The sequence below is a fragment of the Sebastes fasciatus genome, chromosome 6 (assembly GCF_043250625.1).
Source record: "Sebastes fasciatus isolate fSebFas1 chromosome 6, fSebFas1.pri, whole genome shotgun sequence".
NCBI classification, from domain to species: domain Eukaryota; kingdom Metazoa; phylum Chordata; class Actinopteri; order Perciformes; family Sebastidae; genus Sebastes; species Sebastes fasciatus.
Genome location: NC_133800.1, coordinates 33,074,848 through 33,098,781, shown reverse-complemented (window position 1 = coordinate 33,098,781; position 23,934 = coordinate 33,074,848). Strand labels below are relative to the sequence as shown.

Below are 23,934 nucleotides of genomic sequence, written 5' to 3'. Positions count from 1 at the left end.
CCTCTAATGGCGCAGTAATTTGAATAATAAAGAGCAGTGGTAGATAGAGCCAGTAATTTGTGTCATTTTCATACAAACTAAATCCATTTTAACGTGTTTTAATCGCATGTCACAACATACAAATAATGCTGTGCATTGGAGCAGAAAATTAAACGCTATATGAATTCATCTTTACTCCCTGAAGTGTGCTCCGTTTTGTTTACATACATTAAATCCCAGATGGAGCATTTCAATGACAGATTAACACTGTGAACCGTCAGCCAACTTCTCTGCTTGAAGGTGCCGACATAATGATTTTCTTTAAAGAGAAATGGCCTCGTCCTACCAGCGACGGAAAATCAGTCCTCCCAAGATGTCTGAATTGATTTTCATGGACGTCAGAAGTGTTTATCCAGCTGAGTTTAAAGCCTCCCTTCTTCTTAACAGTGATGTTTTTGTTCATACATTAAAAGATGCCCTGAGGAGGTTTTCTTGTAAACAAACTTATTTTTACATTCACTGTTTCTAACCGAAACTCATTGTTTGCCTCCTTGAGGCCGTGTTTAATACATGTCCTTCCTTGTTAAACATTTGCAAAGCTGAGTTTATGAAACCTGCATTGTTTACATCAGCTAGCAGCCTCCCGTTCCCACGTTTTACTGGTGTTCTGATACATTTAGTGTTGATCAGTGGAATAACTAGAAACCCTTCCTTCATTTGATCGACATGGACAAACTTTAACATAAATGCCAGAATGATTTACCATTACATCCACATAGTCTTCCGGCACCTTGTCTTACGTCTCTTCATTTTAGCTTTTCCAAAGAGTTTAGAAGCTAAGAGACGAAACTCGTAGATGCCGCCATTTGGGAATGAAGACGTTTATTATATTTCTAATAGGGCTGTCAGAGTTTGTGTAAGGGATAATGTACAGCTAGCCCGTCATTGTTGTGAACGAATCCCTGACAGGGCGATGCAGGACCCCGACACGAAGCGGAGGGGTGCAGCATCGCCCTGAAGGGGATTCTTTCACAACAATGACGGGCTAGCTGAACATTATCACGCTTATTACACAGCTACTTACTGAAGAAATCAAAATTTTGACACAAAAACGGTCCGCCAGAGTCTCACATCAGAGCTGTGCCCATATCAACAGTCTGTTATACATAGCAACGGTCTGCTATAAAGAAATGACAGGCCGCAGAACGCCGTGATTGACCAATCAGAATCGAGTATTCAACACAGCCGTGTAATAAGTGATAATAACCCAAATTCATTTTAACGCCACTAAAGCATTAATGCAATTGATCCTTTGGCGGTTATAGCGGGCTCAGTTTTGAAGCTGGAGTAAAGATATTTGCATCATATCAAATCTCCTTTTAAGGTACATTTTCAACAGATGACATTTTTTTGGATTAATTTAATTTAATAATGATTCATCATAGACAATCATGCGATTAATCACGATTACAAATTTGAATCAATTGACAGCCCTAATTTATAATATGTGTATTGTTCAGCACAGGCCATTTCAGTAGAGACATTAAAATTATGACAATAGAATAGAAATAATTTAGTTTTACTTTTTTTGTACGGCACTTTTGTAGGCGGACGTTTTACTGGCGTCCGGTACTCGCTTTCAGTCCAAAATGGCGAAAGCACAGCTTTGCTGCTGGGTGCTGATGTTGCAATGCACAACTGAGACAGATATTCTGAATGAGCGGTATACATGTCCAAAGAATGCTCCTAAAACCTGAATAACATCAGCATATCACACGTCTTAATCGGAATAAAAGTCTACGTAATATGCTGTTTACATGACCCGTATCAAATTCACAATATTGTCATATTCGGAATAACAGTGGGATATTAGTGTGAATGTAAACGTAGTCACTGTTTTTAGTTTTACCTGTACTCTTCTTGCTTATGTCAATATGTCTTGTGTGCAAAAGGTCTTTAATTTGAACAAATATTTGAGCTTCACTTACAGAAACTACGTCTTCAACTGTTAATCTTAGAAACAATTACACGTTACCACACTGACTGTTTGACGGCTGATTGGAGGGAAGTAACAACAACTTTCTTTGTCTTTCTCTGTCCCTTTCCTGCTCTTCCTCCCTTCCCAGGAGGGGAATCCTTCTGGGGAAAACCTTTCAAGGATGAGTTTCGGCCCAACCTGTCTCATACCGGCCGGGGGGTTCTCAGCATGGCAAACTCCGGTCCAAACACCAACAAGTCCCAGTTGTAAGAAATGTTTTTTAAAAAGCTTAAACTTCCAACAATCACTCTGTTCTAGAAAGTCAGTCAGCAGAGAATTATGTTTTGTTTTTTACCGTCTTCTTCCTTCCTTTTGATTTCTCTGCCGCGGCCCCACAGGCGAAGAAGACGAGAAAAATAATCAATGCTGTCAGAATAAAATATCATATATTGGATGCACAAACGTTTTATGTATTATAGCATTTACTTATTTAGTAGTTAACAGGCATTTTGGCAAATTTCATCGTTTAAAAAAAGTCAATTTGAAGAATTCGTCTCCATGAAGGAAAAGTATTTTTGACTATTTACTTTATACTACACAATGCTAATGGACCTTGTATGAGAAGAACCTGTAAATGTGCGGTTTATACTTGTTTTTGACGGGTTATTGATTGTGTATTTAGTACAACTAAAGTAGCCGTGTAAACTGACTATATGAATGTATGAATGTTTTACCCAAACATAATGTTGTTTTTGCTCCGTTTTCTTTCAGCTTCATCACGTTCCGGTCGTGCACCTACCTCGACAGGAAGCACACAATATTTGGAAGGTAAATCTTCTATTATTTTAAGTGTGTGTTAGTCTTCTTTTTTTTTTTTAAATTGACTCCACTGTGGCGTAGCAGCAGTGTTTTGTGTAATTTAGCAGCTGAGGCAGACGGCTTTGAAAGGTGACAATCCTGACAGACACTTGCTTAATGCTCAGTGCCATTTACACAAACAGCCGGGTCGGCACCACATGTTCTCTTTTTCTTCTCTTCTTCTTTATCTTTCTTGTCCTCTTAGTCTTCTCCTCACTCCCTGCCTCTCTGTCTCACCCACTCGTATTATTCTTTAATACACATTTGGTTCCTCTGGAGCTCCAGACAGTGCAAACAGTATTGTGACTTCCAGTCTGACTCCTGGCCACGAAGCAGTGAAAAATTTAGTAGCTGCTGAATCTAAACTGAAGGCTCCCTCTGTCTCTGCTGAGCTGAGCAGGATCTTAAATGGTTGTCTTTTCTGGCTGTTGTCTAAAAATATTCAGACAGCTTTCAGCTGACTGATTCTTCACATGGTCAACGCACTTAAAAAGCTTCTGCTTTAACCCCCGCGTCCAGCTTTCTGTCCTTTCCAGACGGTAGTCTTTGCACATTTAATGGGATTGGCGGTCTGAGCTGTACATAATGTCTGTGGACTCTTTTTACAGAGGAAAGGTTTTCTGAAATGCAAATTTTTTCCCGTGTTTTTGTGTGACTAATGGGGACACCAATTTTTTGAAAATAGTCCAGTATTGAGCGAGAGCTGCAAAATGTGCTGCAATTTTCCCATGTGTTTGTGTCTAACGGCTGCCACTAATTTCTTTAACGCATTAACGCAACTTGCGTTTTATGTTGTAGCGTGCTCAGTTTTAAAGCTAGAGTGAAGTTGAGAGACTTTATACTTTCCCCAGGACAGTTATCTGAAGATATATAATATGTCCCTGTTGTCAGGTAAAGAAATGTCTCCAAAATGTCAACGTTTTTAGGACTAAGCATTGTAGCTGTTTTGGTGATGTATTTTTTTTTACATTTTGGAAAGAATTTAAGTTAAAAAAATTACCCAAAATTGGTAAAATCTCATGTATGACAAACTTAATATCTCATATATGGAGGAATAATTGAGATAGAACTGGAAATATTCATATTTTCACTAGAGCTGTCAAAGTAATGTGATAATAACATTTTTAACGCCACTAATTTCTTCAATGCATTAACATAACATGGGATTTTTAGGTTGTAGCAGGCTCGGTTTTAAAGCTAGAGTGAAGATACTGGTATCTAGAACTAGAAAACCTAATGAATCCATCGGTACTAACCATGTCATACTAGCTTGTCGTAAAAGAGGTTATATAACGCTCACAAGTTACGCTAAATTGTGGCGAGGAAAAACTGGTATGTCCATTTTCAAAGGGGTCCCTTGACCTCTGACGTCTAGATATGTGAATGTAAATGGGTTCTATGGGTACCCACGAGTCTCCCCTTTACAGACATGCCCACTTTATGATAATCACATGCAGTTTGAGGCAAGTCATAGTCATATTCTTTTATGCTAAATGCAGTACCTGTGAGGGTTTCTGGACAATATCTGTCATTGTTTTGTGTTGTTAATTGATTTCCAATAATAAATAAACATACATTTGCATAAAGCAGCATATTTGTCCACTCCCATGTTGATAAGGGTATTAAATACTTGACAAATCTCCCTTTAAGGAGATAAAAATGTGCAATTAATTTGTGATTAATCGCGATTAATTATGGACAATCATGCGACTAATCCCAATTAAATATTTTAATCAATTGACTGAATTAGAACCCTAATTTTATGCCAATAGATCATGTAGTAGTTTTGTCTGATAGGTCAGTGAGTCATCGAGTGTGGGAGCTCCTCTGTTCGACTGAACGTGTGGATAAAAGCACATGTGACCTCCTGCTAGCTGTTGGTTGTACCGTTTGTGTGTCTTCTCACTCCACACATGGAAACCCCACAGGAGCAGCTAGATAAAGACTTTGCAGTTAAAAGAGCAAAGTGAGAGCAACTTCTTTAAAGTGCTGTGCAGCAGGGGAGTCGCTAACCGATTCGCCTCTTGGCCCTCGGCATCCTCAGCGATTGTTTTCTCTGCTGTGTTTACACCATGAGGCCAGTGTGCTGATAACAAACACTATAAACAGGAGGAAATAGTGCATTTGTTGGGGACTATTTTCAGCTGTGGATTAATACACATTTGGTGCTCTAGTGCAGTGGTTCCCTACCTGGGGTCCGGGCCCCCTCTTAGGGGAGCACCAAAGATCATAAGGGGTGCGCCTGTTCTGAGGTTGTCAAAATTAGATTTGAACATGTATAACTAAAATCATAACACACTTACTGAATAATTTATACAAAAGTCTGTATTTAAAACTATATAAAAAAAATTAGGGCTGTCAATCGATTAAAATATTGAATCGCGATTAATCACACATTTTGTATCAGTTCAAAATGTACCTTAAAGGGAGATTTATCAAGTATTTAATACTCTTATCAACATGGGAGTGGACAAATATGCTGCTTTATGCAAATGTATGTTTATATTTATTATTGTAAATCAATTAACAACACAAAACAATGACAGATATTGATCCAGAAACCCTCACAGGTACTGCATTTAGCATAAAACAATATGCTCAAATCATAACATGGCAAACTGCAGCCCAACAGGCAACAACAGCTGTCAGTGTGTCAGTGTGCTGACTTGACTATGACTTGCCCCAAACTGCATGTGATTATCATAAAGTAGGCATGTCTGTAAAGGGGAGACTCGTGGGTACCCATAGAACCCATTTACATTCACATATCTAGACGTCGGAGGTTTTGAACTTGGTTTCATCTTTCTCCTCCAAACCACCCTACAGCCCTGAGTGATGTCATGATTGAACACATCAGTACTTGCATACTGTAGGATATGTCATTTTGAATGGTAAAAATGTCTGAATTCAACTTTTGTCTCTAATGGTTATATTCTATATTTTGTTGGGAGGAATATGCTGCCTTTGTTTCGTCTTCCCTGTCGAAACTCAAAGTGATCTGGGACCTGTGTGGGGAGGATAGATGTATAAAGGACTTGTCATGAAGGATGTTTTTCTCTTTTGCAGGATTGTTGGTGGATTTGAGGCGCTCACAGCCATGGAGAACGTGGAGGCTGATCCCAAATCAGACAAACCAAAGGTAGGACGTAGTGAGGTTTGTGTAGAAATATCCCTCCACAGGTTTTTCTGGGGTCAAATTACGTCTCATTTTACAATCTTGAAATGTAGCCGTTGATACCCCTGTCTAGAGTTAATTACAGAGTGCAACAGTAGAATCAGTTCACTACAGATCACTAACATTAAAAGCAGCTGAGGAGTTCAAGACTCAGCCACAGTGCCATTTTGACCCTTACATGCATCATGTAGTCTTTGTGAAACAGAAGTGTTGTCATTCTATTGTTCTCAATTACAAATAAGCTGTTAAACATTACAAATGCAGCTACAATATTTTTCTTCACATTTATATTGATGTCAATATCTTATTTTAAGTTTTAAATTAAGTTTGTTTTTTGCAACGTTACCTTCTTTTCCCGCTAAATGAGTGGGCTGACATTGGATACACAATATTTCTAGATTTTCTTAGGTGATGTTTTAGCGACTCGTATCATTATCACAGATCATTTTAAGGTCACAAATAATATTTAGTTTTCCTCTGAGGGAGCCATGTGTTTTTTTGGGATCCTAATTTTTCCAGTTTGTGTGTTTTACAGTCGGAGATCAAGATCATAAGTGCGACTGTGTTCGTGGACCCGTACGAAGAGGCTGACGCTCAGGTCTGTATCGCTCTGTCCGTCTGCATACATGAACAAAATCGACTTTATGATAGAACCAATTTCTTCCACACAGAGAAGCCCTCTGATGATTTCTACCTATAAATGAGTGTGTGTAAGTATTTGGACAGTGAGGCCCTTTTTATATACAGTCCTTCCAGATTTGTTTAACAGTGCAGCAGCACAATCTAGGCCTACAATCAATACACTCCATCCATCCATTTTCTTCCGCTTATCCGGGGCCGGGTCACGGGGGCAGCAGGCTAAGCAGGGAATTCCAGATGTCCCTCTCCCCAGCAACGTTTTCCAGCTCTTCCTGGAGGACCCCGAGGCGTTCCCAGGCCAGACGAGATATATAATCTCTCCAGCGTGTTCTGGGTCTACCAGTTGGCCGGGGCCCCTCCCGACACAAAATACACTGTGTACCCTAAAATTAAAGATGGAGGTCGGCACTTTACCTCAATATGCATTGTTTGATTTAAGATCCAAAGTGATGGAGTACAGAACCATCGCAACAAAACAATTGACTGTATTTACGTGTGTAAAGGCCCAGACACACCAACCTGTCATCACAGAACAAGCGGCGATGAAGCGTCGCCTCACATCACCTTTATCTTGGCAAGAAATTTGCCCTTGAACACACCACAAAGACTACAGCCAAAGACCAGTTAGCACGTACATTCTGCACCTGCGTGAGAGGAAATAACTCTCCATACCAGCAGGTTACGGAGGTCTGTATTCATCATTCAAAAAGGGAAATTGGAAGACCGAGGACGGCGGATATTCAAGACGTTGTTATGATGAAAAAAGCGAGGTTCGCCGACTATTTTCACACCGCTCTCACCCACCACTTAGCTTCATTCCAGATTGGAACATGCTGAATCGGCCAAAAAGCCTCCGACACGAGCAGACTAGAGCCGACGGTGCGGGACACACCGCAAAAACTAGACCGACAGACGCTCACCGACGGCTCCAAACTGTCAATATACATCAAACTCTGGAACCGCGTCAGATGCACTCATTGCACAGTACGAGAGTCACAGCATGGAAGTAACAATTGCTGAGCGTGAAGTCCTGCGGTGTGAGCGCCGCCTCTGTGTCCCTTCTGATCTGGCGTGTAAGTTGTTGGGATTTATAATGATTTGTGTTTTTCAGATTGCAGCGGAGCGAGAAAAGGAGCTGCAGAAGGAGGAGGAGGAGCGGCAGCAGACCAGCATCGCCCAGAAGAAAGCGAAGGAGGAGCAGGCGCCAAAAACCTTCAAGGCAGGCGTGGGGAAATACATCAACCCTGCCACAACGTAAGGACACACACGCACACACACTGATTTACTATTCACCAAACTACACTGTGCTTCTGCTGTATTAGGCATCGCTGTGACGTGCGTAAACTGCATACGAATATTTATTCCACTTTCCAGGCAGAATTTGAATTAAAAAGTTAACTCCACATAACCGTCACATCATTCTCCTCACAGTCTGATGTTGGCGTCTTGAGGAACAGGATAATAATGAATGGATGATAAAACATGATTACATAGCGACACAGAACGAGCAGAAACATAATGTGCAAAATTGCCAATTATGTAGAAGATTACCCGTTTCCCCCATAGGGATAATTCAGCTTTATTGTCCAGATCATATTTTCGCTGAGTTCAGCTATATAGTGTTGTTTTTATGTGACATTACAACATGTTTCATTTTGGGTTTTTATGTCTAACAACAATTTGTTCTTGAAGTTTACTGTTAATCTGTCAAATATGAAATATGATGAAGAGATAGAAACAGTTTATTGTCTCTTTGCACTATTAAATTCCTCATACAGGTTTTTTATTTTTGAGGTAGAATCTGTTCCGTAAAGAGAAAAGATGAATAAAGACGTTAAATCTACGACACTTTACACAAGCCCTGCAGCTTTTAGTGGGAATATTGAAATTACTGTCATTATGCAAAATGATGGCGCATTAACTGAACTGACAACTTTGGCTGAAGTGTGCATTAGGAGATAATTATGCTCATGATTTGTCTCTTTGGTGGTGTTTTATCTTCATCTTATCCTTCTCCTGTCATCACATCATGTTCACACATATTTAGCTTTATGCAGAGCATGTTTCGTATTCATGCTTCCAAATAACAGTCATTTTGTCCTGACAGTTAAATGAAAAAGTGGCGTGTTTAAACAGCCATTAATGGTCTTTTAAAAGGGATTTATCAGTGTGGAAAATGCTTGTTCATTTGTGCATTTAAAGGATAACTTTGATATTTTTCAAACTGGACCCTATTTTCCCATGTTTTTGTGTTTAACTGACTAATGGAGACAACACTTTTTGAAATTTGTCTGGTACTGAGGGAGAACGCTGCATCCGCTAAACGAGCTGTAATGTAATCATTTGGGGCAACCTGGCACCGTCAGTTTACGTCCACTAAAGCCCCGTCTACATGTATACAGATATTTGTAAAAACGCCTTTTTAAAGTGCACATTTTTAAAAACGATGACGTCCTCTCCTCATTCTGCTCATGTCGATTGTTGCTTTGTGTAATGAGCATGCACCAGAAATAGGGATGCTAATTTTGAAAAATGTTCATGACCGATAACCGACCCTCGTTAACCGATTATTAACCGACAAGATTTGTGCCTTGCATGCAGCGGTGCGCCAGCTGCAGTGTATGAACACAACAGACAACTGAGTCCCCAGTTCACCCGTCCGGGAGCGTTTACTTAGTCAAACAAACAGTGTGTGTGTTTGTGCTACGTTAGCATCTGTAGCTATGCTGGGAGCTTCTTGCTCACCATTGTCACACACATACCACCTGTCTAACACATACCACGTGTCTAACTTCAGCGAGTTACCGACAAGCCGTGTGTGGGTTTGTCGGTGGCGTTATAGCTGTGAACGTACAGTAGGTGTAGCAGACAGCGTGTGTACAGTTTAGTTGTCGGTGTATAAATGCTACGAGGCTACAACTCCTCCGCTCAAGCGAGCTATAGACGGGAGCTAACTTCCTGTATCTGTAACGTCGGCTCAGACTGTCTTAAGGTGGACCAGCTTTTTTCCTTTAAGTGACGAGTTTCTCAGATTTTTAATTAATTATTAACATTTCTTTTAACCGTTTTAACTGATAGCGTTACTCCGTTAAAATGCTTAATGTCGGTTAACGGTTAAACGGTTAATTATTAACATCCCTAGCCAGAAACAAGAACAAAGATGGTAGACTACCGGCTTTTTTTACGTTTTGTTAGCACTGCTCGGACTAATTACTACTTTTACATTTGAAAAATGTTCCAGTCACAGGAGGCCAAAGCAGGAAACACATTAAACACCTGGAGGCTGAATGGTGCTTATAAGTAATGTAATCTACATGTGGCACACATCTGTGTGGGAGAAAAACCAGCTGATTGTGATATTATATTCCTCTCCCTTTTTAGAAAACGTTCGGCTGCTGAAAATGAAAGCGGGCCGTCCACCAGCGGAGCGGCGCCCAAGAAGTCCAAAGGGAAGAGCAACTTCGGAGACTTCAGCGCCTGGTAGCACCGACACATTCGGCATTTACCAGTCTGTATTTTTACTGGTCGGGTTGAGCGCGAGCAAAATTAATTTCATTCATACATGTGTGTATCATCTCTCAGTAGTGTTGTCATCTTTGGGAAACAATTAAAGTTACTTTTTACAAACATATCTTCCTTCATGTGTGACTGTTGATTTAAAAACAATGTATTGACTCAGTTTTGGTGCAATAAAGCAGCAGTATAAAGATATCAGCACTTATTAAGAGGAAACTCAGTGTAAGACATAATTAATCTTATCTTCGTCAACCGAGACATTCCAATCAATATTTGGGGCTAAAACCACCTGATCGATATCTTTTTGTCCTGGACAGTTTAATCAATGTGCGGTCCAGGATGCTCTAATCAGTATTTGTTGAACATGATTAACTCCCGACACAGACTGTTCATTCTGTGGTGAAGAATGACGACACGCAGCCGTTTCAGCTCTGAGCCGGTTCTCTCCCGAGTGTTTTTAATGGATTTGCTCGTCACATTTCCATAATCATTTAGCACAGTGCTCCACAGAAAGAGTTATAGTGAAGTCAAGGTGGTGCACACATAAAACAAATAATCTTAGAACTTGGTCACTTTGTTATGTCTACACTGGTGGTCTGGTTACTTTTTCTCCATTTGCCATGTGGAGCAGAAGAACCCATTCTATAAAGCCTATATAATTTATATAAAGAGGTGTTCATGTTTTACCGGCAACTACAACAGTAGATATGTGTTTAATAGAGTGGAGCAGGGATTATGTATTTTTGTAGACCAACCAGGAAGTTGGCATCGCCTTGGTTCTCTCAATTAAAAGCCAATGGGATTTTTTTGGAGGGGGGGGGGGTTGGATTATTGCAGAAAATAAACTCAGAAAATAAATAAACTAATCTCCACAAATGAACACCACTTGTATGATTTTTTTATGAAGTGTGAATGCAATCGCCAAAAGTAAAAAGCTAACGTTAGGCTATAAACTAACTACACCACTAGCAGAGAGACGAAACTCTGCTACTTTTTTGACAACAGCCGCTATATGGCTCTGCGGTAGCGCTGCCGCCATTTTGGACTGAAAGCATCAATGAGTCCATTGCCATGGATGTATAAAGAGAAGTCTGAAAATCAGAGGATCATTTCTTCTGAGGTAAATCAACTTCCCACTAGGAACGCTTAAACATCCCTCATTTAAATCTTTTTTGTCCTAAAAGTTGTAAAATGAACTAATAGCTGACTATAGAGTTATTTTCCTTGCCGTCCTAATGAAGGTGCATCAGACCCACGGGACCGCACCGCCCCGCACGCTTCATATGACATATCCGGTTCTGCCAGCTTCCTGCTAGCTGTATGCAGCTGTAATAATGGATATATTGGCTGTAATTCATCACTTCTATTATCTTCTAAAACACCCATGGGCTGTGTGCTGTAAGCCTGTACCGTGGTGGATGTATTAACGTCTCCGTTCCCAAACAACCGGCTATCGGCCAGTAGCTAGTAGTGCTAGTAGCATGACATCAACAGAATTTAATGTAGTTGTAGGTTATTTACTAACACGCAGGGCAAAAGCACAGGACACAACCTCTTATACTGTATATCCATGGTCTGTGGTCTATTGGACTCTATTTTGGATCCTTGACATGAAAAAGTTTGAGATTGCTTTCAAAATCTGTGTGCTGGATTTTTCTAACTTCTATTTATGACCATCGCTCGCTTTAAGCTCCTCTGGGAAGCAGAAGGTTTAATAAGTAAGTAAGTAAATAGTTATAATAGTATGCATATTTATAATATTTTTATTGTTCAACCGTTTCAGTAGAGATATTAAATATGAATAGAAATAATTTTGTTTTAGATGGACGTTTTACTGGCGTCTAGTAGTCGCTTTCAGTCCAAAATGGCGGAAGTGTAGCTCTGCTGCTTGGCGCTGATGTTGCAATCGAACGAATAATTGACTTTCACTTCTGTTCAATATACGTTCTTTGACCACGGTCGCATGAACGTGAGTAAACACAACGAGGCGTGGTGACATTTTTAGTAGTCTCATTTAGCCACTTCTTAGCAACCGCCTTTTTGACGACACAAAATTCATATTAACTGACATATTTTATATCGTAGGTCAAAACGTTAAAATCTCTTCAGCTTGTGTTAACCACAGACCTTATTTCAGGCATCTAACTAAAAACCCATTCAAAAAAACAAACGAGGGAACCGGAAGTGCTACAATACTAACTCATTTTCGTGTTGTAGGACTCATGCAGCACTCAGTTGGTCAGTAGTCCGTTCTTTATTTTTGCTTTTTTCCCATTGACACGTCTACTGGAAGTGCACACTGAACTCTATGTGTTGCCTAGTGGAGTTTTACAAGCCCTGAGTATCATAAAAAACATCTAAAAATGGCCACAACGAACGTGAAGTACATTTTCAAACACCCTGTTGTTCCTGGAAAACACATCTCGTTCTATACACTAGAAATGTTTGCCCAGAAACACCTTAATAGCCGGCGTTCAGAGCAGCAAATGTAAAAGCTTTTATGGTCTGAGACGGGCCTGTAATTGCATGAAGCTGTGTGGGATCATTCCTTTTTTAGGATCTGTGTTGCGCTGGTGAAACGGCGGTATTGGTGATAGCACCCTTGTGTCACATAACACATAATTTATTGGATGCTTGGTTATCGGCCTTAATGCCGCTCCACTCGAGCCTCATTATTTAGCCGTGCTCTTGGCAGCCGTTGCCAAGCTTTGGGCTTTTACCTGAATGAATGCACCCTTGAGTGTCCTCAGTGTCTCTTCCCCCCGCCAGAGTGAGACGAAGCTAAATACGGGAGGTGGAAAATGAAGTCGTGCCCTCCGAAACTCAAGTTCCAGACCTACACGGTTATCCTTTTCACACATGGAGTGCTAAAACTGAGCCCCGGTGTGATGGGGGAAGTCTGTTTCCCAACTGTCCAGTCAGCACAGCGGTATAAAATGAACTCCAGCCGGCTGTAAGTCACTAATTTAATGAATAATTGAGGTCTGTGGTTCTTACAAGCGTTAGATGGGTGACTTGATACTGCGGAGTGACAAACGATCAGTAACTTTAGACAGTACGTTGCTTACATAATGCACTCACATGGCTAACAATTTACTGTATTACCAGGTTATCAGGTATACCTGTAATCTAGTGCAATCCATTACAACGGCCTTGTAATACTATCTGTGGTGCTTTTGATGTTTAGTTTTTATTGACAGGTTTTTTTCTTTGTTTTGATTAAGTTTTGTGGTAGTTTTTAATCTTACGTTGGACTCCAGTTGATTAAACTGTTGTCAGGTTGTTAAAAAGGCGTTATCAGTCGCTATAAGCCCCATAGATGTGGGTTAACAGGGGCCTACTACACCCACTAGTAGGTTTTATCATCGATTCACATGGTAGATGTGGAAGCAATTTCTGTGAAGAAGGACTCGAAAATCAAGAGAGAGTCTTTTAAAGGTTTAATAAACACTTGCAAGTGGGCAAACAACCATCAACATAAATGTTCAGGGCTGAGAGCCCTGAGTCTCTCCGTTTCTCGACATTTATACCCTTGCGTTCATGCTCACAGTCGTATATCTCACATTGTCTGTCTGACTGACACTTCTGTCCATTTAGGGTTTCTTGTCCTACCGAAAGAAAGAATAAAAGAACACAACAGCGACCGTAGTAATTACGACAGGAGCAGAAGCGGAAGTCAGGCGCTGTAGTATAGACTGTGTGGAGGTAGGGGACCTCTTTACTTGATATTCTCAGAGCTAAACTCTTTCTTCTGCTCCACTAGCTCACTTGTTTGCTCACACCATCACACACATTCCCCACCGCTCTTTCTTTCCTTCACTCAGTTCCCATGTACACACCAACCCGGTCTTACGGGAAGGCGTATAAATACCACGACATTACACGGATATTTCGCGTGTCATTTGTATGCCACGCAAACGTCCGCAGTGAGGTTCAGGCAAGACAACAACTTAGTTAGGTAAAGGAATAATGTCATGTTTGGGCTTTAAATATGTAAACTAAGTAGGGCTGTCAAAGTTAACAGGATAATAACACGTTAACGCAAATGCGTTTTAATGACACTAATTCCTTTATCGCCGTTTTAAAGATAGAATGAATATACTGGTATCCTGCGAAACTAAAAAACCTAATGAATCCATTGGTATCAATCATGTCATACTAGCTTGTCGGGAAGGAGGTAAAATAACGCTCCAAACTTGCGCTAAATTTTGGTGAGGACAAACTGTCATGTCCATTTCCAAAGGGGTCCCTTGACCTCTGACCTCCAGATATGTGAATGTAAATGTGTTCTATGGGTACCCACGAGTCTCCCCTTTACAGACATGCCCACTTTATGATAATCACATGCCGTTTGGGGCAAGTCATAGTCAAGTCAGCACACTGACACACTGACAGCTGTTGTTGCCTGTTGGGCTGCAGTTTGCCATGTTATGATTTGAGCATATTGTTTTATGCTAAATGCAGTACCTGTGAGGGTTTCTGGACAATATCTGTCATTGTTTTCTGTTGTTAATTGATTTCCAATAATAAATATGTACATACATTTGCATAAAGCAGCATATTTGTCCACTTCTATGTTGATAAGAGGATTAAATACTTGAGAAATCTCCCTTTACAGTACATTTTGAAAAGATAAACATTTTTATTAATTTGTGATTAAATGTGATTAATTTGTGATTAAATGTGATTTATCATGGACAATAATGCAATTAATCACAATTAAATATTTTAATCGACTGACTGCTCTAAAAATAAGTGAAATACGTCACAGACATCACTAAAAACATGTGACAATCGTCACTAACGTAACTTACAAAACAAAACACCAGTCAAAACCGGTCTCAAACACCGGTCTCCTGTTTTAAAGTCGGATGTTTGTTGGACACATCCACCTCCCCACACGCCCACCATAAGTAGTCTTTCAAGCTCTCGTAGCCTTTGAGAGTGGAATCAATCTTCTCATCTAAGTCTCTGACAGAAAGCGAATAAGCGTAGTTCCCTCAAAATGTCACGCTATTCCTACGTTGAGAGATATGCTGTTTTTTTATCGTGACAGAAAGACAGGAAATTGTTTTGCCCTCCAGGCAACCTCTAGTTTCAGGTGAGATAAGGTAACATTAATAGGCAGGAACACAATAAACACACTTATTAGGAATCATGTTATATGGGATACTTATAATCATTGGTCCAGTTTAGATCCAATTTTATCTCGTAGATAAAAGACCAAGACAAGTAGAGGACAAAGTCTTTGTAAAGTTATCACCGTACCTCTTCAGTTCTGTAATAAAAATTGACCAGAAATCTCTCAGCAGATTTTGTACGTGCATAAAATTGCAATGTGCGTCTGTGCACATCATCATCATGTCTACACTCTCATTCTCACTTTTTATTCCAGGCCTTCTTTTGAAGTCGACCATTGAGAATAGACATCAGCAGAGATACAGTAGAGGAAGAGAGAGAGAGGGAGAGTGGGTGAATGTTGTGTGGAGTCACTCAGCAGTCAGCTTCTTATCTGCTTCTGCATCCTCCTCCAGATTTTTAGACATTCTAGGAATATCATTACCTTTTTTTAAAACTCAGTCATGACTGACATTTGAAATGTTATGTCCTCCTACTAAATCATAATGTTACACTGACGCAGGACTATGAATACTGTGTTTGAAGACCGTAACTAACCATTATTGGCCGCGCTAGCAGCATGTCAGTCTATCGGTCCACCACTTTGGTCCAGACTGAAATATCTCAACAACTATTCGCTGGATTGCCATCAAATTTGGTACAGACATTTATGAGTCCCAGTGGAGGAATGCTGCTAACTTTGGTGATCACCTGACTTTTCAACACTTGCCACCATGAGGTTAACATTTGTGGGTTTGAGTGAAATTAAAACCCTCGGGAGGTGTTACAGGCACGACCAGCTGGGAGGAGACCAAGGGGAAGACCCAGGACTAGGTGGAGAGATTATATCTCCAAACTGGCCTGGGAACGTCTTGGGATCCCCCAGTCAGAGCTGGTTAATGTGGCCTAGGAAAGGGAAGTTTGGAGTCCCCTGCTGGAGCTGTTGCCCCCGCGACCCGACCACGGATAAGCGGTTGAAGATAGATGGATGGATGGTTTGAGTGAAATGTCTTGATAACTATACTGGATGGACTGCCATGTTTGGTACAGACATGTACGTTCCTGTCAGGAAGAATTGTTACGCCTTTGGAGAACCCGACTTAAAGCAGCAGTAGGCCAGATTGGAGCAAATATGATTAAACAAATTTATTTTTATAAAACGGTCGCTATATCGTGACAGTAGTACATGAAACAGGTAACCTGAAAAAAATCATGTGCCTCTGTGTCCTCCGGTTCTCCTAACAGCATCTGCAAGATTTCACAGACCGGAGGAAAACAAGCAGTCAGAGCTGATCTGAGGTCTGCTGTCCATCTGCTGTCTGCGAGAGCCGGCTGTCAATCACTCATGAACTCTGACCAAATGGTCAAACTAGGCAGCGCTGATCAAATAAGAATCAATATTATGTTACGTTAATGCCTATTTCTCTCCTCAGATGTTTTCAGAATAATAACTCATACTTTGAGGAAATATAAACAGGTTTTTCCTCAAACTTCTTTTCATTTAACAAAAAACCTGCAAACTTTTCTCAGTCTATTAGTAGCCCTGCCTCAATAAACAGTATAAAATACCAGTTTACATCAGGTAATATCTTATTAAAAAGGAAGTAAACAAGATTAAGATTCTGACCAAAAATTCAATATCAACATTTAGTCGTTTTCAGGACTCCATTAGCGCTGTGCACATTTCAGTATAAAGTATGAAGGTTTGATACCTTGCCCTGATAATGCTGCATTTGCCTGCAGCATATTTATTGAATAGCAGTTCAAACGGCCTGATTAGACACCACATTTTCACCATTTTCATTTGGATTTTACTACCAGCTTTAATCAGTTGCTTTAACAATGAATAACATAATTCTCTCAGCTTCCAAAAACGCCTGGCATTCATATAGATGTTCCCTCCAGAGCCCAAACAAACATCCAACCTTCAGTCTTACCGAACCCCCCCGAGGGACCTGCTGTCAACACCAGCGGTCAGGCCGTTTCATATCTCTCCTTTTCAAAATTATAACCTAATATGAGCTTTCATTTCACAGGGCAGCAGCCCTCCATTTTATATGCAGCAACCATTTCATTGGAGCTGAAAGCAATAGAGATCACTTGTTACTTTTTAAGACAAGGAAATGAATCACCCATCCTGGAAAAGGAGGTAATACGTGACTCTCTCTAACACTCCCTTCCTCTCTGCACCACGGCGGAGGGCAAAGGGTTTATTTGAGCGATCCCAGTTGTAGCTTTCTAATCTAAAACATTTATGATGTTACACCGTCCAGAGAGAGATGTTGAAGTGAGCCACAGAAACTCTCCACTATCAGAAAAACACATTTACAGACACTTTGGTGGATTAGATGTGCTTGTGTCAAATCTGTACGGAGTCATATGCAGAATCAGTTAAAAGCAATTTAGAGCTTTTAACTGAAAATCATTCAGTGAAACATGACAGCTGTATTCTGCTTATATGTAGTTATATATATATACACACACACACACACACACACTGTATATATAATATATAATATGTTACATGATATAGGAAAAGATCGATTTGGTTAGGCTTCGACAACAAAACTACTTAGTTAGGTTTAGTAAAAGATCAACTTGGTTAGACTTTGACAACGAAACTACTTAGTTAGGTTTAGGAAAAGATTGTGGTTTAGGTAAAAATAACACCATAAATGGCGTAACTTAAGTACATAAGTTATGTGACAAAAACTACTTAGTTCAGTTCGGGAAACTTCATGATTTTGGATTAAAATAACTCCAGAAGTGCCGTAACTTTACGGAAGTTACGCGACAAATAAATCAACTTTGACTTCTGGTTTCACACGGGTCGCGAACACCAGTTCGCCAGAGGTCAAGTGTTTTTTGACCGTCCCAAACACCCCAACCTCCCCCCTATTCAGCTCTCTATACTTCCTGTTTCACAATTACTTGGATTACCTAATAATGGTTTTTGTGCTGACTATCACAAAAAAAAAGGGAAATGCATGTCTATGTTCATCAGCTAGTTGCTAACATTGTCTGGCATCTGGTGCCGGGTCGGTAGTTTAGTTTCACTGAAAACAACTGCATGCTGCTGATGGAAATGATGTTGATGAGAGCGCGTTGGGGTCAGAAAACCAAAACAAATGAGCTTAGAGACACTAAAATACTCTGAGAATTGAGGAGACACCTTTCACATCCACTTTTAATGCAAAAAAATATTGATGAGAGCAGCTTTAAGCCATAAAAATAACACTGTACAGATCATAAACAGTTGCCCATTACTACGTTATACCTTTTTCTTTCCCTTGAGTGATTTAGTCATCAAGTAAAGTGCTATGCAAGCTGCTCAGCCTCAGTCCTGTAATATGTTGAGCCAGTTTCCGGCCCTGTGCCAAACCCCACCCAGAAATGCCCCCCGTCGTGATGAGTCCAGGGTTAATTGGTTATGATGGTACTAAAAAAAGGAGCGGCAGCAGCTCCAGACAGCGGTAAAACATCTGACGTCCGCCCTCACCTGTTTCTTTCAAAGAGATAACCACTAATGTGACAGCCTCGCTTGTTAAGTTGGTGCGTCAGCAGAAGATCTCTGACACTCTGCTTTTTGGATACACATCTCTGCTTCAGTCCTGTCCTTTCAATGACATCACTCGCCTGCTCGCTCATTGGACAGAGCGCCCTGTCAGTCTGACACACTGACCAACGGCGGCCTGCATGGCGCCTGGTGGTTCAGCAGTGGGGAGTGTGGCAGATGCAGGGCTGTAGCCATGGCGACAGTGGATGCTGAGCACTGCCACGACTTTGTGTAGGCAGAGTCTGAATGGGGATGATATCACTCAGGGAGACAGGAGAAAAACAACATCTTCAGTTCCTGTGTCTGTTTTTCTGCCCATGACGGTAACACAAAATGTTATTTGGAGACAAAGACGTTTGTTTCTTGGACATAAATACCTGGAAATTAAATTTGATTCCCTGTAAAAAACAGTTTATGTCTTTATGATGTAATAAAAAGAGTTAACCAATGATAGTTTATGAAAGCCAGTGCTGATATGTTTTGAGTGTACTGTAGCCAACAAAAAACAATATTTATGCCCCATTTGTTGCCCCAAATCACACAAGTGTTCAGAATTATATTCCTGGAAAAGCTTTGGTTGTGTAAATATAGAATTATACACCATGAAATATAAAGACGCTAGAGTAAAACTCATTTTAAAACACTACAAAATTCCAAATATAGCAAAACATTTTTTTAATATAATTTGAAAAAACTATTTAAAATATAAAAAAAATCACAAATACACCAAATATTATTTTAAAATGTTAGAAAAAATTTAAAGCATAAAAAAGAAAAAAAGAAATAGGTTGAATACGCTTTAATTGTGTAAATGTAAAATTAATATACAATGAAATGCAAAAATGACTACATTTTAAACATATGCAATCATAAATATACTTAAAAACAAAATGTAATAAAAAATCCAAATATACCAAACAATATTTAAAAATCTCACAGAAAAAATTCCAAAAATATTTGAAAAATGTCTGAAAAAATAAATAAAATATATATATATATATAAAAACAAATTAGAAATATTTTGAAGCATTATTTATTGCTATATTTCAGAAAATAATAAAATATGACAAACTATTGCTTAACATAAAGATTAATCAATAAAACTTGAAAAGAAAATACCACTTCAGTGCAGCTTTACTGACTGACTGGTGCATATATATATACAAAACTTGATAAAAGGCCAATATCAGCCAAGTTACACCGGTATGTAGCTTCTGGTTGTCACTTGTGTTGCTGTTTTCCTCAGCATGTGCACTTTTGCCATCTCCCAGGTGACAACATGGGGACAAACACTGTACCTCCATTAATGTTTTGGATGCTGTATACCTCTTCCTCACTGAACCTCCTCTCCTCCTCCTCCTCCTCCTCCTCCTCCTCCTCCTCCTCCCTCTCTGGCTCTGACTCACCGCTCCGGGGATGAGGGCCCGGCCCCTCCTTCAGATGACATCACAGGGCTTGAAATAGCAGCAGCATTAAAGCTTCCAGTCATGGGAGCCTGCTGCGAGGCCTGCAACCCAGGGCAACCACTTCCAGCTGAAGGGGGGAGCGAGCGAGGAAGGGATGGACGGACGGACGGGCAGGCGGGGGTGAAAAAAACAAAGTGACAGTGGAGATAATGAAGTGGCGGGCGCAACAAGTCAAAGGGGGTCACTGGCTTGACCTCTTCTGAGAGCTAATATCACACGCTGATGGGGTGCAAAATGCGAGAGCTGCAATTATGTTTTTTCACTGGTGGATCTGCTGTTTCTCTCATGTTTCCTTATTGTATAATCAAAGCATAAAATATACTAGATGAGTCATATTGTAGATGCACATGCTGTACAGTAAGTGGTGGAAGAACGTAAAACACTGTTACAGGTAAAAGTCCTGCATTAGAAATCCTACTACTTAAGTAAAAGTATTAACAAAAGTAAAGTATCAAACGTTCTTTGTCTCAAAAGTACAATTTCTTCCAAAATCAGTTAAAGTTCATATGATGATAAAGTTCAACACATTCTCACTCCCAACTCATCAAATACCACCGCTCGGCAACAGAGACCGACTCACGAGGTATACCCTCTTGCGTTACATTTGGACGAACCAGGGACGGCGTGTTTATATAAGATAAATGATAAATGCAGTGTCATGTCATAATAAACTTCCGTTTTCACAGAAGTTAGGTTTAGGCAACACAACCACTTAGTTAGGGTTATGAAACGGTCGTGGTTGACGTTAACTTCACTGACTAGCGACTCATGTGACTCACAGGACCGACGAGTCCAACGAGTCACGTGACTAAAGATGTACGTGACAAAATAAGTCAACGTCACTTTTAGTTACGTTTTATTTTTTTTACAAACTGTTTTATTAAGTCTTATGTTCAACATTTTATTTTGGCCTATGTTTTTATTCTGTATTGTTTTTATCTTGATGTTTGCAGTATTTTAACTTGGCCTTCTAGTCCACAGAGATAACAGATTGAGCTAGCAGACCATTAAAACCTACTGGTAAAAAGCCAGTCTGTTATCTCTGTGCACTAGAAGGCCATACAAAACCCATGTGCCCTAAAAATTCCGCAAAAATGACACAAAAGTGCTGTGTACCACGCCCTCATGTTGAACCTGAGCTTAAGAATGACCAGTCTGGTGAAAAGATCAACATTGAAGTTAATGGAACAACTATCAAAGCCCTACTTGATTCTGGGAGTGATCAGACACTTGTGCACAGGAAGTTTGTACCACCCAACATTATCAACACCAGAGTCACCATCCCAATCTGTTGTGTGCCTGTAGATGAGAAGGGCTATTCAACAGCTGACATGTACTTAAAAATAGAGGGGCAAACTAACCCCTTGAACATTGGGGTTGCTGCCATGTAAAGCACTTTGCAACTATGTTTGGAAATGTGCTATACAAATAAAGTTTATTTATTTAGTTAAAAGTTTATTTTTACTCATGTTGTTGTATAATTTATATTATTATTATATTATACCGTGAAATATATAGATATTATATATATATATTGAATTTTTAAAATAATATTATTCCATAATAATTCATAATTTTTTGTAATGAAAAATCTGAACATGTACTTTATGTAACTACTGTATTGAACTTCCTAAATAAAATATTGAAGGAAAAAAAAAATGTCACCGCTAGATGCTGCCAAATTCTACACACTGCACCTTTAAAGTATATATATTGTGCAGAATAATATATACTGTATTACAATATTGGCTTCCAAAATGTCATGGAGTAGAAGTTTAAAGTAGAATGACATGGAAATACTCAAGTAAAGTACAAGTAACGTAAAATTGTTCTCGGGTAAATGTACTTCGTTATAGTTACTATACTTAGAATAATCCTTGCAGGATTTTTACTTGTAAGTGAGTATTTTTATAGTATGGCAGTGGTACTTCTACTTCAGTAAATGATCTGAATACTTCTTCCACCACTGCTCCCGTTTTAAATCATCTGTCAATAGAGAACAGCCAAACTAGATTTTATGTATAGATCCTTTAAATGAGGCCAGTTGGTGAATAAAGGTTCATCCTCCCTCAGTTTCCCTCTCACCCGTCTGGTTTCTCTCACACCCAAACACTCACTGTTTATCCTAATCTGTCTCCTTCCTGTCTCACACACTGGACCTGTCTGTGTTGATGGAGTGCGAACAAAAGAGGAAAGACAACCACTGGACGCCTGAACCATGACACCACCCTCCTCTCCCAGTGAGAAACAGAGAGACCCCCCCCTGTGAAAGAGCTTGAGCTGTGTGGTCGAGCGTCGTAGAGAAGTAGGTCAGGAGACATGAGGACCGTGAGCGTGAGAATAACACGCGCCGACATAAACAGCCAACACCACTACTTCCTGTCTATCTCCAGCCATCACAACAACACCAACAACTATTCCCACCCCCAACCTCTCTCTCTCTCTGTGCATACAGGATATGGTCCTTACAAAGTAGAGGTTAGATGTGATTCACACTGGGGGCCTGCCGCTCTGAAATATGTATGCACTAAAAGTACCACGAGGTGCTCGGGATAAAAGCATCCACCGCTCTGTCCTCTCTAACCTGCATGAGGAATATTTTGTTAAAAACACAATATCAATTCTACAGAACGGCGCCTGCACACTGAATACTTATTTAGTAAAATTACAACATTTAGGATCAATACACAAATATATACATAATCTAAACTACTTACACTTAAAGGGTGAGTCCATCTGCGGTTGTTTACGGGGTGTTCAAATGGAAACGCCCACTCAGGCGTTAGCAAAACGCAGTGATGGAGGTTACGGAAGTAAGCTAATCAATAAGTTTATAGTATGAGTCAGTTGAATTTGGAAATAACTGAAAGGGTTAGTTTGGATTTTTTAAAGTGGGATTGTAAATACTCCCGTGTTCTGCGAGGTAAAATTACTGTTTTTGTGAATGGAGTCTGGTGGCTTTGAAGAGAGCGATATATAACGGCTTCAGTTCCCCGTCAGAAAGGGCTGTCAGACGGTGACATTAAGTGGTTGTGGACGAGAGCTGCAGAAAAACGTAGTTTAGCTACCTAAAAAAATCAATATCAGTTTAAAAGGTACTATATGTAACAATTTACATGTATTAGTTGCTTTGTATTGCCATTGTGTGAACAGATTGTAATGTAACTTAAAAACTGAGATCTTCCAAGACTTTCTTGGTTGCAGCTTGTAGTCTGATTTCTATTAAAAGGATATTGTTTAGTTTTCACATATTTAAGTTATTTTTGGGATATTTTTCAGACAATTTTCACATTTTTTGAAATTGTTTTACTATTTTTTTCCACATATTTTACTAATAATTTCCCGACATTTTTCGGATATTTTTCACAATATTCCGAATGTTTTTTTCATGCTTTTAGGCTCTTTACAAATATATTTTATTTTGTTTAGTTTTCACATATTTACAGCCACTGGTGTTACTAATAACAGGGATTCTCTGAAAGTTACATATAGTACCTTTAAGTGTATGCTTTATTTAGAATATGTTCACCACTTCACCTCGCCATCAGACAGCCCTTTACGATGGGGAACTGAAGCCTCTATCTATTCTCTCTTCAAAGCCACCAGACTCCATTGACAAAAGCAGTAATTTTACCTCACAGAACACAGA

General features: G+C 39.8%; 1 protein-coding gene across 1 annotated transcript in view; it reads left to right on the top strand.

Annotated features, from left to right (window-relative positions):
- Positions 1-10,260, top strand: part of ppil2 (peptidylprolyl isomerase (cyclophilin)-like 2) — a 31,040-nt gene extending 20,780 nt beyond the window's left edge. Inside the window, exons 15-20 of the mRNA XM_074639401.1 lie at positions 2,106-2,223; positions 2,729-2,785; positions 5,882-5,954; positions 6,526-6,588; positions 7,741-7,883; positions 10,011-10,260. Of these exons, the coding sequence (XP_074495502.1) occupies positions 2,106-2,223; positions 2,729-2,785; positions 5,882-5,954; positions 6,526-6,588; positions 7,741-7,883; positions 10,011-10,113 (557 nt within the window). The 3' untranslated portion in view covers positions 10,114-10,260. The remainder of the gene's footprint in view (positions 1-2,105; positions 2,224-2,728; positions 2,786-5,881; positions 5,955-6,525; positions 6,589-7,740; positions 7,884-10,010) is intronic.
- The last annotated feature ends 13,674 nt before the right edge of the window (positions 10,261-23,934 follow it).